General features: G+C 38.9%; 1 protein-coding gene across 1 annotated transcript in view; it reads left to right on the top strand.

Annotated features, from left to right (window-relative positions):
• ASTN1 (astrotactin 1) overlaps positions 1-14613 on the top strand; it is a 182590-nt gene that overhangs the window by 10767 nt on the left and 157210 nt on the right. Inside the window, exons 4-5 of the mRNA XM_070749042.1 lie at positions 3286-3435; positions 10495-10662. Of these exons, the coding sequence (XP_070605143.1) occupies positions 3286-3435; positions 10495-10662 (318 nt within the window). The remainder of the gene's footprint in view (positions 1-3285; positions 3436-10494; positions 10663-14613) is intronic.

Consider the following 14613-nt stretch of genomic DNA (forward strand, 5'->3'; position numbering starts at 1 on the left):
ATAGCTGTGCAACAAAATATATTAGCCACCAGGCTACATCTGTGATCAAAACTGTAGGGAAAAAACCCAATACGGATATTTTTGAATATATAATTATAAAAGGCATACAGATTATGCCTTTCCTATTTTAACAAGGGGATTTGAAACTGTTGAAATATCAATAAATAATACCACTGTAAGCATTCTGATCTATCCTTTCCAAGTGAAGTCCTTTGTTGTTGTTGTTTTTAATGGTTAATTCAGTTTATTCATGGACAACCAAAAATCTTGCTGAAAGACAAACTTTGCATTATCCCAGCCCAGTGCTCAGGCACTACATTGGATAAGAAATAATATAGATTATGACTATGAATTTGCAAATGATTTCAGAGAAGAAAATTACCTAGGAAAGCAGTGTTGTCATTGTTTCGGTTTTTACCTTCTGGAGTCTTTCAGCTCTCCACTTATGTGGTTAAGGATACATTTTTGAGCTGGACAAGCAGCATATGATTCTTTTGACTCAGAAAGTGCCCAACTTTAGTTATCTGGAAGCCAGCCATCTTCCCATCTGGATTTCAACTGCTTTCTCATTGTTGAGATTATGCATGGGAAGTATTTTAGGCAGAAATCTAGTTTCTGTGCTTTAAAAAAAATAATATCTAATTCTCTATTTTCCATCTATCCATCCATCCATCCAGTGGTGGGCTGCTAAGGTGGAACGGTGAATGGGCACCCCTGCGTGACCGCGCACGATTATGCTACCTGCCCAGGTACAGTAGCATAATTGTGCTGGACTCCGCTAACACTCAGATCCACAGGGATGAGCACACGTCACCATTCCACCTTAGCAGCCCACCTCTGCATCCCTCTATCTATCTTTGTCCATCTCACAGAAGCAACTCTGGGCATTGTATAATAAAATGACTATCTTAAGAGCTGCAAGGTAAAGATCTGAAAAACACCAATGCAATTGCAAATTTTTTCTAATGATATTATTAAATTGTCATTGTTGGCCTTGTCAGTGGTTTGACTATCCTGAAAATTGGCATTATACGGCAATATTACATGATTACATAAAATGTAACAATAATATACAGCACCTGGATTATTAATGCATTAAATTTTGATAAATTATGCATATATACATAAAAAGATACAAACAGAAGTGTATAAGTGTACATATACAGATCCAGGTTCAAACATCATTTATCTATTAAGACATGGGAGAAAAGAGATAGGGTGTTCACCACTATTATTAAGAGTCTCCTCATACTGTGTATTCAAGTGCTTTAAAATAAGTTTTTAAAATATGCTCTTTTAAAAGAAACATAGTAGTGGAAGGGAACAGTTTGGGAATAAGAAGATGTTGATGGTGGTTAAGAAGATGCTATCACAGGACTGAGTAAAGAAGAATAACCCCCTCCCAAAAAATTCTACCTATGGCATTTCCCATCGAGAGGGTTAGCAAAAATGGGCCCAGATTTATCACCAATGTATTGGAAATGCAAAATAACACCAGGGACCTACTACCACATGTGGTGGGAATGTCCAAAAGCTTTTGATTTTTGGAATATGATAAAGCAATGGTTGGAAGAAATATTAATGTTGAAGATAAAGTTAAAACCTGAACTTTTCTTATTGGGCATAACTATAGATAAATATGATAAGGGACCAGTATGCTTAATGTTGCATATTTTGACTGCTGCTAGATTGGCTTTTGCACAAAAATGGAAGAACAAAGAAACCCCCTCAGAGGAAGAGATCTTATATAAAATACTGTCTTGGGCTGAAATGGACTTAAGATGGAATTGAAAGATAAGAATGAATAGGAATGTTTTGAAAATTGGGAGACTGTTGGGATTATGAATCAGTGACAAATTGGAAATATATATATTCTTATGTTGGCAAATAAGAAAAATGGATTTAGTATTGTATGTAAATTTTGTATATGAGAAGTAATAATTTGGAAATGTTTAAACTAGAATGTTATGTCATGCCCAATGTTTTTCTTTTTTAATTGTATTATACATAAAAAAAAACTTTTTAAAAAAAGAATGTAGCTGAGAGAGTATTTGAAATTTGGTAGGGCGGCAGCATTCTCTTTGTCCCCATAATCTTGAAGGGGACCTCTGCAGCTTTTCAGCTGCAATAGTACACACTACTAAGATGTACTGTACATAAAAGATAGCAACAAAAAATGAAATCCTCTTTGCCCTATAATGAAAATATTTGAGATGCTGATTATAGAGACTTCTGGTCAAGGCAAGGGCAACATACAAAGAGGGAGCAATGACAGAAACAGAATGAACATGAGAAAACATCATCACTGGCACTGGGTGGTAAGTCTAAGGGAGGTCTTAAGTCTCAGCTTCATTTGTTTTATATGGTTGTTGTGTGTACAGAAGTTCTGTAACCAGTTCCACCCACTCCAGGTAACAGAAGCAGACCACGATTTTGTGCTTCATGTAAAAAAAAAAACCAAAACCCTTGCTCAACGCATTTGTTTTGAAACTCAGCCATTTTCATCGATTTATTTTTTTCAAGGAACTCATTTCACTTTTAGCTTTTACCACAGATGCATCCTTTAGGTGGCTGGCTAAAACACACACCCACACCCACAAAATTCACATTTCATATGGCCTGAGGCCATATAAACAAGTGGCTAAGTGTAAGAGCTTGTCTGTGGCTTCAGATTTTATGTGCTATCCTCACAGCATATCTGAGTGCTGCTTCTGCCTGGATGGGATGTCATACCGCCTGTCAAGAGAGAGTTGATGGCAAAATGCCTTGACACTTGGGGGAGGGGGGGTGTAAAGAGGCTGCCACTCAGAGAAGCATGACTGAGACAAGAATAGATTCCGTTTGTAGAAAGCAGGCGGACTGGAGCAGTCTACGGAGTATCATTAATTACTCTGGGGAACCTGATGTCTACACAATTGTGGGCTGGTAATGAGGGATACTGCTGTTCACAGCCACCAATTAGGGTACAGGCTGTTAACTGACTCTGCTTTAAGAAATTGCCCAGCTCTATTTCTAAATCTACACAAATGAGCAAGACTGTTTCTCACATGCCTTCCCTCCCACACCACCCAAAATAGAATGATTGTACTTCACCTCGGTGTCTGCACCTCTTTCTGCTGAATGGTCAGGACCCTTAGATTCATAAAGACCCCATGAAGGGCCATTGCCCTGGCCCAGGGCTCTGATTCATAAAAGGCTCCACCAAGAGCAATTGTGTTAGCTCAATATTGTGGTCTAAGAGAGGCACACCTGGGTTCCATTGACTTCTTTTTCTTACTGTTTTAGTGGGTTCGCCTAGAAGTCCTGTTAGCAAGACAACTCTGACTCTCATCAGCATCACCAGCTGTGTCGTTGGTCTGGTCTGTGCTTCTCATGTGAGTTGCCCACTTGTGGTCAAGATAACACTTCATGTACCAGAGCATCTTATTGCTGATGGTAAGCCAATCTTCTAGTTATCTAGTCTCTTCTACTGTCAGAGCAGTATTAGGTGTAACATTCATGTTTGTTATTAGAACATATTGTGAGACTTTGACATTTATTTGCACATTGGTCAGGTAAAAAAAAGTACTTTTTTGATTAATTTTTCTTGCTGGCTTTTGCCTATAGCATGTAATGACAGTTTAATGTCTTCATTAATCAGGCATTTTTCAGATTTTTGGGATGGCAGTTTCCAGGATTTCTACTTTGAACTCAAATGGAAAATTATGCATGTTGCAATCCTGACACATCTGGAAAGCACAAAATTGAAGAAAGCTAGCATCTTCCAAACCTGTTGGCTATTTATCCTTTCCTATTAGTTGTAGATATGTATGTGGATATAGTCATGAATAAATCCATAAAGAACAGATTAGAATTTCAAATGATCATCTTGTATTTGTTCATTTCATTTCCCTGCCTCCTGATACCTTCTGTTCTAATTAGTACAACTCTAAAAACATCTTACAAATATCAGTAGCATGGCTGCTACTTTCAGACATACAATTTAATAAGCACACCATTCCATTTCTGCATAAGAGTAGTACAGAAATATTGATAGTCAAGGCCTGGCTAGAGTAGAAATGGTACCCTCCCTGTTCTATTCATGTTACATCCAGAAAACTGCACTGCTCAAAAAAATAAAGGGCACACTTAAACAATACAATATAACTCCAAGTAAATCAAACTTTTGTGAAATCAGACTGTCCACTTAGGAAGGAACACTGATTGACAATCAATTTCATATGCTGTTTTGCATATTCAAGTATTCAATGAGAATATTTTATTCATTCAGATCTAGGATATATTATTTGAGTATTCCCTTTATTTTTTTTGAGCAGTATATATAAAATATGTATCTGAGCAGGCTTCATTTGCAATTAAGGTTATGACTACCTGAATATGGTGCACATTGATTACTGTCTTTGTGAAGAACATATCCCATTGCCCTGATTTGTATCCAATCCACTCTGCCTCTTTAATTTTCTGGATCAAGTTTTTCTGGGAGATTAATGTGCCCTTAATAGTTTATGGATCCAGCAGCATAAATAATCCTACAGAATTATTTTCTATACTTTTTACCATCTTTCAGATTCGAAATGAATATTTCCCATACCTACTGATCGCTGAAGATTGAGTAAAATGAATTGCCATTAGATATATTATATAGTGTTATTTGTATTATTATTTTAATACTGTAAGCTACCCAGAGTCACCACAATAAGATAAGGGGATATATAAATCAAATACATTCATTCATTCATTCATTCATTCATTCATTCATACATACATACATACATACATACATACATACATACATACATACATACATACATTCATTCATACATACACACATACCAAAAGACATTGTTTGAACCAGTGATTATGTATAATTTTCACCAGAAGAAGGCAATAGGCTTGTATATACAAAGGGCCCTGGAGGAAACATATCATGTGAACTCCCTTTAGCCTGGATTCACATGTGTTAGTCACACATATAGATGATCGAGTGGCAACCGAAGATAGGGGTGATGTCTGGATCCTTTGATTTCTTGGTGGATTTGAATATCATCAACCATAGTATTCTTCTGCACCATTTTAGGGGGTTGTGAGTTGAGGGCACAGCGCTTCAGTGGTTCTCTTCCTTCCTCTAAGTACAATTCCATTGAGCAGCATTAATGGGAGAAAGAGATATTTTCTGAAAACTCTGATTTACAAGATGCCTCAGGGTTTGATCTTGTTCTCACTCCTATTTAGAATGTACATGAAGCAGGCCCCCGACACTTTGGGCATGAGAGACCCTTTCCACAGACTGAAGGGGGCAGAGTTTTATATGCTGCCAGCTTCCTGCAGATGGAGCTTCACTTGTTTGCACAGTTTGGGGTATGCTTCAGACTGGTGCCGGTCCATGGATCAGGGGTTGGCGACCACTGTGTTAGATCTTCTATTAGGATGAGGTTAAATATCTTTAGTAAATTAGAGATACTCAATTATACAACTGCCCAAGTGATGCTGTCAAGGTTCCTTCTCAGTTCTTGGTGGCTGTAAGTATGTGATTGAAGGGAAACTACTCCTTCTTAACCCTAACGATATTAAATGATTGTGGGTTTTCCTCCCGACCGGAGAGCTTTAAGCATTCCCCCAGACTGAGTAGGAGTGCAATCTGTTGTAAACATTCCCCCAGATAGAGTAGGAGTGCAATCTGGAAATCCACCTGGATTCGTGACTCCTGCTCAACAAGTTGGGGAAGATGTGGTCATGAGACCCTTTGCACAAATTCAACTTGTCCAACAATAGTGCATGTTTCTGAATCAGTATCCCATGTTCTTGCTCTTTCATGCATTGACCATTTTCTATTTGGATTACTGCGATGCATTCTACTAGGGGATCCATTGAAGACCATTTGTAAACTGTAGCTGATTTAGAATACAGCAGTAGGAGCAGTTGAGTACTCAGCAGTTTGCCTATATAACTCCTCTGCCTGGCTAATGATGGTGATTACTAGTCAGTTTCTGGATGCAATTCAGTTGTCCCCACTGAGATTTCAAGTGCCACAAATCCTGTTGGCTTTTCAGAAGACTCTAGAACAGTGATGGCGAACCTTTTTTTCCTTGGGTGTTGAAAGAGGGTTTGCGTGCACTGTCAAAAATGCGTGAGTGCCCACACCCATAATTCAATGCCTGGGGAGGGCGAAAACAGCTCTCCCATCCCCCCAGAGGCCCTCTGGAGCCCAGAATTGGCTTGTTTCCCAACAGATATGGCTCTGCATGCCACCTGTGGCACCCATGCCATAGGTTCGCCATCACCTCTCTAGAACTTGGCACTTGACTCAAACTCTAGAACTAGGATGTTAAGGTGGGACAGTCCATGTTTGGTCTGCTTCAATGTGTAGTGTTTACTTCACATCTTTACTGTTTTTATTGTTTTGCTATTTTTTTTGCTTCTTATATTTATCCTCCTGGATTGATTGAAAGATGAGTGACCATATAAATTTGCATAATAAATACATTAAAAAATTAAGAAATTCTGACTTCTCACACTAATGTGTCAAGACTATTTGTTTTAAGTCAAGTTAGTGTGTGTATATTTGTGTGTGTGTCTATCTCATACATGGTGACTCTGGGTAGCAACAAAATTAACAATTAAATGTAAAAATCAATAATATATAATTGTATATATAATATAAAAATGAAATCATTTTAAATAAATACTGATAACTGCCTTAAGTAAAGTCCAAATCAAGAAATGGCTATTAAAGATGTCATAAATGGTGCAAATAAATTGCAGACACTCTGCTTCAGAGGATACCAAAGCCTAATGGAAAAACCCTGTTTCCAAAAGGCCATAAAGATTGTGGCTAATAGTAATTTTATTTATTTATTTATTTATTTTTATTTAATTGGATTTGTATGCCACCCCTCTCCGAGGACTCCGCGGCTCACAGCATATATAAAAAAAGAACAGTAATATAATCCAATTAGTACTACAATATTAAAAACAATTAGAAAGAGAAGATTAACCTAAAAAATTAACTTATTAACCAAACATTCAGCAACCATACTTAAGGCATTCAGTGGTCAGGGGAAGATCTAAGAGTCCCAAGCCTGGCGGCAAAGATGAGTTTTTAAGCTCTTTCGGAAGGTAAGGAGGGAAGGGGCAGTGTGAATCTCTGGGGGGAGTTGATTCCAGAGGGCCGGGGCTCCCACAGAGAAGGCTTTTCCCCTAGGTCCCACCAACCGACATTGTTTGGTCGACGGGACCCTAAGGAGGCCAATTCTGTGGGATCTCACCGGTCGCTGGGGTTCGTGCGGCAGAAGGCGGTCTCGGAGATAATCTGGCCCTGTGCCACATAGGGCTTTATAGGTCATAACCTACATTTTGAATTGTGCCCGGAAACTGATCAGTAGCCAATGCAGTCCGTGGAGTGATGGTGAGATGTGGGCATTTCTTGGAAGGCCCAAGACTGCTCGCGTGGCTGCATTTTGGATAAGTTGAAGTTTCTGAACACTCTTCAAAGGTAGCCCCATGTAGAGAGCATTGCAGTAGTCGAACCTCAAGGTGATAAGGGCATGAGTGACCGTGAGCAAAGACTCCCTGTCCAAATAGGGTCGCAACTGGTGCACCAGGCGAACCCGGGCAAACGCCCCCCTCGCTACAGCCAAAATATGGTGTTCTAAAGTTAGCTGTGGATCGAGGAGATTTAAGGGGAATGATGTTGCCTCACCCAGAGGATGGAGGTCACAGCAGAAAACACTTGTATCCTTGGTCCCATCAGATAGAATGCTGCAATGAGCAGGATCCACAACATGCCTCTCCTGCTGGACCTGATTGGACAGGTAGAAATAATTGGAAATTTATTTGAAAGTTCACAGTATAGGGCTGCTTTCCTCAGATTCCCCTTCAGCCTGATATCTGTGGTAAAAAGTATACCTTCTGGCACAACGGGGAGGTGGAGGGTCATAATGATCTTTTAATTTGGCCAGCATTGCTTCCCAAGACACAGTACGTATAGATTGAGGGACAAAAAGTGCCCCCGCTGTCTCAAACATTTTAGTTCCACAAAATCCCAGAAAATAGGCATGCTTTTTATCACCTGAAAGTTCTGTATTAGCATTTGTGAAGAGGAAACCCTCAAATTTGGCCACATATAAATCCCAGGTCTCAGCGGGGGATTGAACGGTGCAAAAGTGTGTTGAGTTGACTTTTTCCCCTCTATTTTTATTTTTCTAACAAATGTTCATCATCGGAGGAGAAGAATTCCAGAGTTCAGGGATCGCATATTGTTGGGGCCAGTCTGTAATGGCTGCTTAAATCACCTCAGTACTACATACTACCCTTTGTCGCCAATACTATGTCCAATAACTGGCAGGGTTTAGTCATATTTATTAAACACAACAGGGAACAACTCATGAATAATATCTGAGGTAAAACAGCTCCTGGCAGCTCTTTAAATAGGCGGCTGTCCGACAGAGCAACCAATCACCATTGACCAATGATTCCACTCCTACAGTGGCCTCTAGAGGAGTACCAGAACACTGCACCTCAAATAGCCCCATGCCATAAATTGCTTTTAAGATCAAAATCAGCACCTGCTTTTAAGGTCAAAATCAGCACTATCCATGCTGTTGCATTTTGCACCAGGTGAAACTTCAAAATACTCTTCAAGGGCTATCCCATGCAGAACATATTGCAGCAGTCCATATAACATTCTAAAAAACTTGGCACCAGATTACAATACTTCAGCCACCAACTCTACAGACTGCATTAATCTTTAAATGAGGTCTTACTGTGTGCAAAATGCTGTCTGGTAGGAAGAACAAAGGTGGGTTTCTGTATTGTGGCACTTCTCTTTTTAAATGATTTTGGTTCTGAAATACAGCAGACTCCAGTTGTATTGTGTTTCAGATGTCATATTATTATGTTTGCTTTCTCCAGTCATTTAATCTTCTCATCCCCCTCTCTTTTTTAATATATAGTTTTTAATTCTGAATTTATCCTGCTTCAATATTTTTGAATTCATCCTGCTTTCAATATTGAAGCATCTAAAGTGCTTCAATATTTTTAAAAGTAGTGGGAAACAAATACATTTAATAAAAATGTGCTATTAAGCACTATGTAAGGGTTTAAGTGTGAGTTTGCATTGGAGAATATGGATGATTCATTGAGAATATGGTAATAAGGTAAAAGACAGATGCTTTTTCATAGGGCATAATCTTAAATTCAATATAGCACTAGAATCAGAGGCCTTTTTAGCATAAACAAGGTATTGACATCAACAGATTTTATTTTAGAGCATGGGCTAACTTTGAGCTAACATGTTTACAGAAAAGAAAATGTGGAGCTTATGGAGCCCTGTTTTCCTTTGCAAACACTTTCCAGAACATTGGAAACAAATGCCGCCCCTACAAATATGCTGTGTCCTACCCGCACTATGGCAGGCGTAGGCCCCCTCACCTTCTGTTGGCAGATGAAGTGAAAGAAAAACAGGATCTGGCAACATATATGTCACATTTGTCATCTGATAAATAAACAGCCAATAAGAGATTTTATCTTTGGAAACCATTGCTAATGCAACATTGGCCTTAGGGAGAATTGGCCATATCACATTTGAATGGATGGATACATAACTTACTCTCCAATACAAGAAATAGAAAGATTAGTTCTTGTAGAAAACCAAATGTCAATAAAGTTGAAGCAGAACTTTGCTTCCTAATGGGAAACACTTCTGTGTCCCAATAATTTGTTTATTAGGGTATGCAATTTCTTACTGTGATCTGAAGTGAATCAGTCTAGACAGATGGTCTGACATCTAGGTCAGTGAGGGGGAAGATGCTTGTGAAAGAGGACAGAAGTAGAGGGTGGAGAACAGATCAGAATGATGGAGCAGTTGACCCTGATTGGAGCAAAGAAATGAGTTATCTTAGCTGGAAAATGAATAGGAGATTTTGTCCTTATGACAACCAGGTTTCATGGATCTCTGTTGAAGAATCAGCTGGCTTTAATGGTATCAAATTTCTTTCCAAACTTTCTGTTATTTGAACTATTTTGTTAGCTTAGATATGCTTTTGTATAAATTGTCCTAAAATCATGATAGGAGATAATAGACACATGTGTAGCCATATCTACTGGAGATGGACATGCAAGGCATTTGCAATGATCAATGGTTGAATCTTCAAAATAGGATAATTGGGGATGTTTAAAGTGGGTCTTGGAAGAGTTATTTCAAGATCATCTCCAGAAATGAAAGAAAATATGCCTGCCTAATGTTTTTGTTCAAAGAGAAGAACCAATGCTTGTTAAGTACATTAGAAAAGCAACTTTGAGGATACTTTCACACACAAATTATAAAGTGGATTTTAAGTTACATTAGACAAAATATTCATTCACATCACAAATCAATTTTCTTTTGTATGTGACATAAATTGGAGGAAAGATTTAGGGGAAATTTAGATCTCACTCATGAAAATGCCTTCAGTGCTCTTCTTTCAGAATGCAGTTTCTTTCCATTTTCTGATGCAGGAAGCCGGTTTATCTTATTAGAAGGGAACCAATTGGATGCCAGTGACTGGTTAAATCCTGCCCAGGTGGTTCTTTTCTCCCAACAAAATTCTAGTGGGCCGTGGGTCTTGGATATGTGCGCCCGACGACTTCTCGATCCTTGTGAACATGAGTGTGATTCTGAAACTGGTAGGTGGGTGCAATGTGGTTATTGACATGTATCTGGGGGATTGTCAAGTTCCCAAAGCTATCAAAAACTGTGGTGGAAAAACGACCTTCACATTTCCTTTGTTTCTGCATGGTGATAACAAAAAGTCATATGACGTTCCCTTATCTTGAACAGTGGTGGGTTACTGCTGGTTCAGACCAGTTTGTCTGTACCTGTGGCGAATATTTGCCCCCGTTTGCAGAATTGGTAGCGTTAGTCAGGTGGCCACATCCTTAAACCCGTCTTCTGGTCTGAAATGGCTGGCAAAGAACCTTCTGTGTAGAAGGTCATTTCTGCGATGCAAAATGCGCACTTCTGACGCAATGTGAACCAGTAGGGAAGGTAAGTGGAACCCACCCCTCTCTTGAATCCAAATTTTCTTCTACCCAGCAGACTATTTTTTGACAGATTGTTACACTCTGTGATTTAGGCTGACTATCTTTCCTGTGAACTGTTACAAAAAATACTTGTACTCAAATTTTATTTATGCTCTGTTAGGAGAAGAACCTGAAAACAAGAGGCCCAATTATGAATTTCCAGGTGCTACCCCATAAAACTAGGGATGGTATATCTCAGGAGATTGGTCCAGCCTTCTCTCTTCTGCACATGCTCATAGGAGGCATGTTTGTTCCCTTTTGATGTGAAGTGACTCATTTGCCCATCATGTCTGCATTTCACTTATTCACAACCATCTGCCATAGCAGCTGCCAACTATAGCAGGCCTCTGAGGGGGATGGTTTCAAACACCCTCCTTGGGCTTATTTCTAAATGCATAGATTTTTGTCAGCATTCTGTAAAAATGGTTATGCCTCCCCTCCAAAAATAAGTACATCTTTCGTTCTTTTTGGCTGTAATCTGATCAAATAGCTGCATAGCTAGTATTTAAAGCATTCAGCTGTGGAGTCCACTTCTTCTCTACCTACAGATATGTCCAATGAGAACTTACTTCCAACTAATTCAGTTGCAGCCCTAATGTAGGCTTTCAGAAATGCCATCTAGGAAGAGGAGTAAAGAAATGCATTCAGTGGAATTATCACATGTCTGTAAGGCTTAAAGCACAAATTAATTTATAATTGCAATTGCAGACTCGTCATAACAATATCCGGCAAAGAAACTCAAACTACTTCATTGCTTGAGATGCAGGATAAAATGGGACCTCTCCCTGTTGCCTGTTTCAAGTCCTTTATGGAGCTAGAGTTGTCACTGCATCTTTATTTTAATGCCAGCAATGTCTAACTTTAATTCCATCACCCGAGAGAAGCAATTTGGTTGGGTGTTCAAGTGACCAATCATATTGCAAATATCTCAATCTGTTGTTACTTTTTGCAGCTTTGATATCTGAGTAAAAATAATCACAACCAAATGGACACACAGAGATGTAGAACTCTGTTCATTCTAGTGGTTAAGGCACCAGGCTAGAAATCAGGAAACTCTGAGTTCTAGTACCACTTTAGGTATAACAACTATCTAGGCAACTTTGGGCTCATCACTCTTTCTCATCCTATACAATATACTCTACTGGGTGGTTGTTGGGGGTAAAAATAGGAGGAGGAAGAACTATTATGTAGTTGCCCAAAGATACACATGAGAAAAATGTGAGAGTGGAAGGGGGGGGGGAGTGTTGATTTGCCAAAAGCCTGGTCAAAGTAGAGGATGAAACAGTAATCAGAATAGGAATTCACTTCTGAATAAGTGGCTGGTTTGAATGGGACAGTGGGAAACCTTCACTCTTGTGGCCTTTCCACTGAGTAAGCATCTTTCTTTTCTCTGCTTGGCACCTGTTGGCAATTTCATTCTAGCAATATGAAAGGAGAACAATTTCTTTCTGTCAACTTTCCCTTTATAGTTTTATAATCTTTTGTTATGCTCTCCTCTCACAGTATGATGCAGGGTGACCTTTTATGTTTTTCCTCAAAAGTGCGCCCCCACTACATTCAGTGATTATAGCTTTATTCCTTTCTAAACTAATGTAATTCCTTTAGGATGAAAAGTTTGGTAAAGCTGGGTTTTCAAACAGGAATGCCTGAGAACTGATCAGGAAGAAGTCCCTGAAAGACCCAGTAGGGTTCCAAATAATTATTGTGGGTTGTTTTTTATTTATTTATTTATTTATTTATAAAGCAGCGACCTGGGTAGCATAAAGGAAGGCAAGGGAAGAAAATAAAATAAAAGATATAAAAGTGTAGAAAGGAATAAGAAAAATATACTGATATCTCATTCCTTGGCATCTCATTTAGTAGAAATTGTCTCACAACTGATACATTGGATGATACTTTTAAATTATTATTATTACGACAGTATTGCTAGACATTTATATGTTACTGCTTGCAAGCTGGAAAGTCATAATGATTGAATTTAATTTAAATATTCAATTTCAAAAAATCAATTGCAGGTTCCAAATAAACAAATATTTTCAAATTCATCAATAAATAAGGGAATGTGAGATATTGTGTGAAACTGAAATCAGTCATATTTTCTTGTTTGTTTGTATAGGGTAAGAGATCAGAGAGCGGTCACAGAACAGCCATCGAGTCTTACATTAAAAATGTCTAGGCTTCTTTTCTTGTTGTTCCTCTAACTCTTTGCCTTTTTTTTGCCATTTTATCTATTGTTCCCAGCTGTATGATACACTGCATGTGATGAGGTGGCAAAAATGGTGTGCAAGCCACTAGTAATTCCCAGTATGGCATTTTTCCTTTTCCATTCCTGCTGCATACTAAATTGAAAGCTCCCAGCAAAACCCATTCCCTTTTCAGAGTCATTACATAACACTGTTTTACAGGTAAAAAGTTGTGAGCATGAAAACAGCTGTTCTTACATACTTTTGGGGTGCTAAAAATAACATTTAAAAATGTATATTGGCTCCAGTTTCCATGATATAAGCAACCAACTAAGGAAGTAAGGTTTATAAAATACATGATGCAACTTACACCATAGATTGCATCAGTGGTGGGCTCCTACGGGAACGATCAGGAATACAGTTCTGGTAGCAAAATTTGGAGCTCCACCCCAGAGCACCCAATTTGCACTGAAAGATATTGAAACAAAATGCATAAGCCATGCCCACAGTGGTAGTAAAAATTTTGGTAGCCCATCACTAGATTACATAGTCAAAATTGGTGACCAACAGAAAACCACCACGCATAGCAAGATGATGCAATATTAGCTAATAATACGTCACTAAATTCTATAAAAGTCACAGTATCTGTTGCTTGGCGAGTTAGACAACCTGTTTGAACATTGTTTTATGCTAGTAAATTTAGTTATGCCTCAAACCTATTTAAATAAAGCAGATCATTTCTGCTATACTTGCGATGAAGTTACTTTTGCATACCAAAAACAAAGGATCACAACTATGATTAAGAAACTTGTATTTTGGTTGCACAGTAGGAGACTAGGACAAAAACTGGGTGTCACACATATGCTGTAATTCTTGTGGATCGAGATTTTTCCAATAGTTGAATGGGAAAAAGATTAGATTAGATTAGATTTATTGGATTTATATGCCGCCCCTCTCCGCAGACTCGGGGCAGCTCACAACAAAGGGAAAAACAGTACATAGTGACAAATCTAATATTTACAGTTTTAGATTAAAAAATTCATAAAAGCAACCCCAATATATATAAAAAACAAGCACACGATAAATCATACACCAAAACAACATGGGCAAGGGGGAGATGTTTCAATTCCCCCATGCCTGACGACAGAGGTGGGTTTTAAGGAGTTTACGAAAGGCAAGGAGGGTGGGAGCAATCCTAATCTCTGGGGGGAGCTGTTTCCAGAGGGTCGGAGCCACCACAGAGAAGGCTCTTCCCCTGGGTCCCGCCAGACGACATTGTTTAGTCGACAGGACCCAGAGAAGGCCAACTTCTGGGATTCGTGCAGCAGAAGGCGGTCCCGCAGATATTCTGATCCGGTGCCATGAAGGGCTT

Source organism: Erythrolamprus reginae, chromosome 3 (genome assembly GCF_031021105.1).
Source record: "Erythrolamprus reginae isolate rEryReg1 chromosome 3, rEryReg1.hap1, whole genome shotgun sequence".
Lineage (NCBI taxonomy): Eukaryota > Metazoa > Chordata > Lepidosauria > Squamata > Dipsadidae > Erythrolamprus > Erythrolamprus reginae.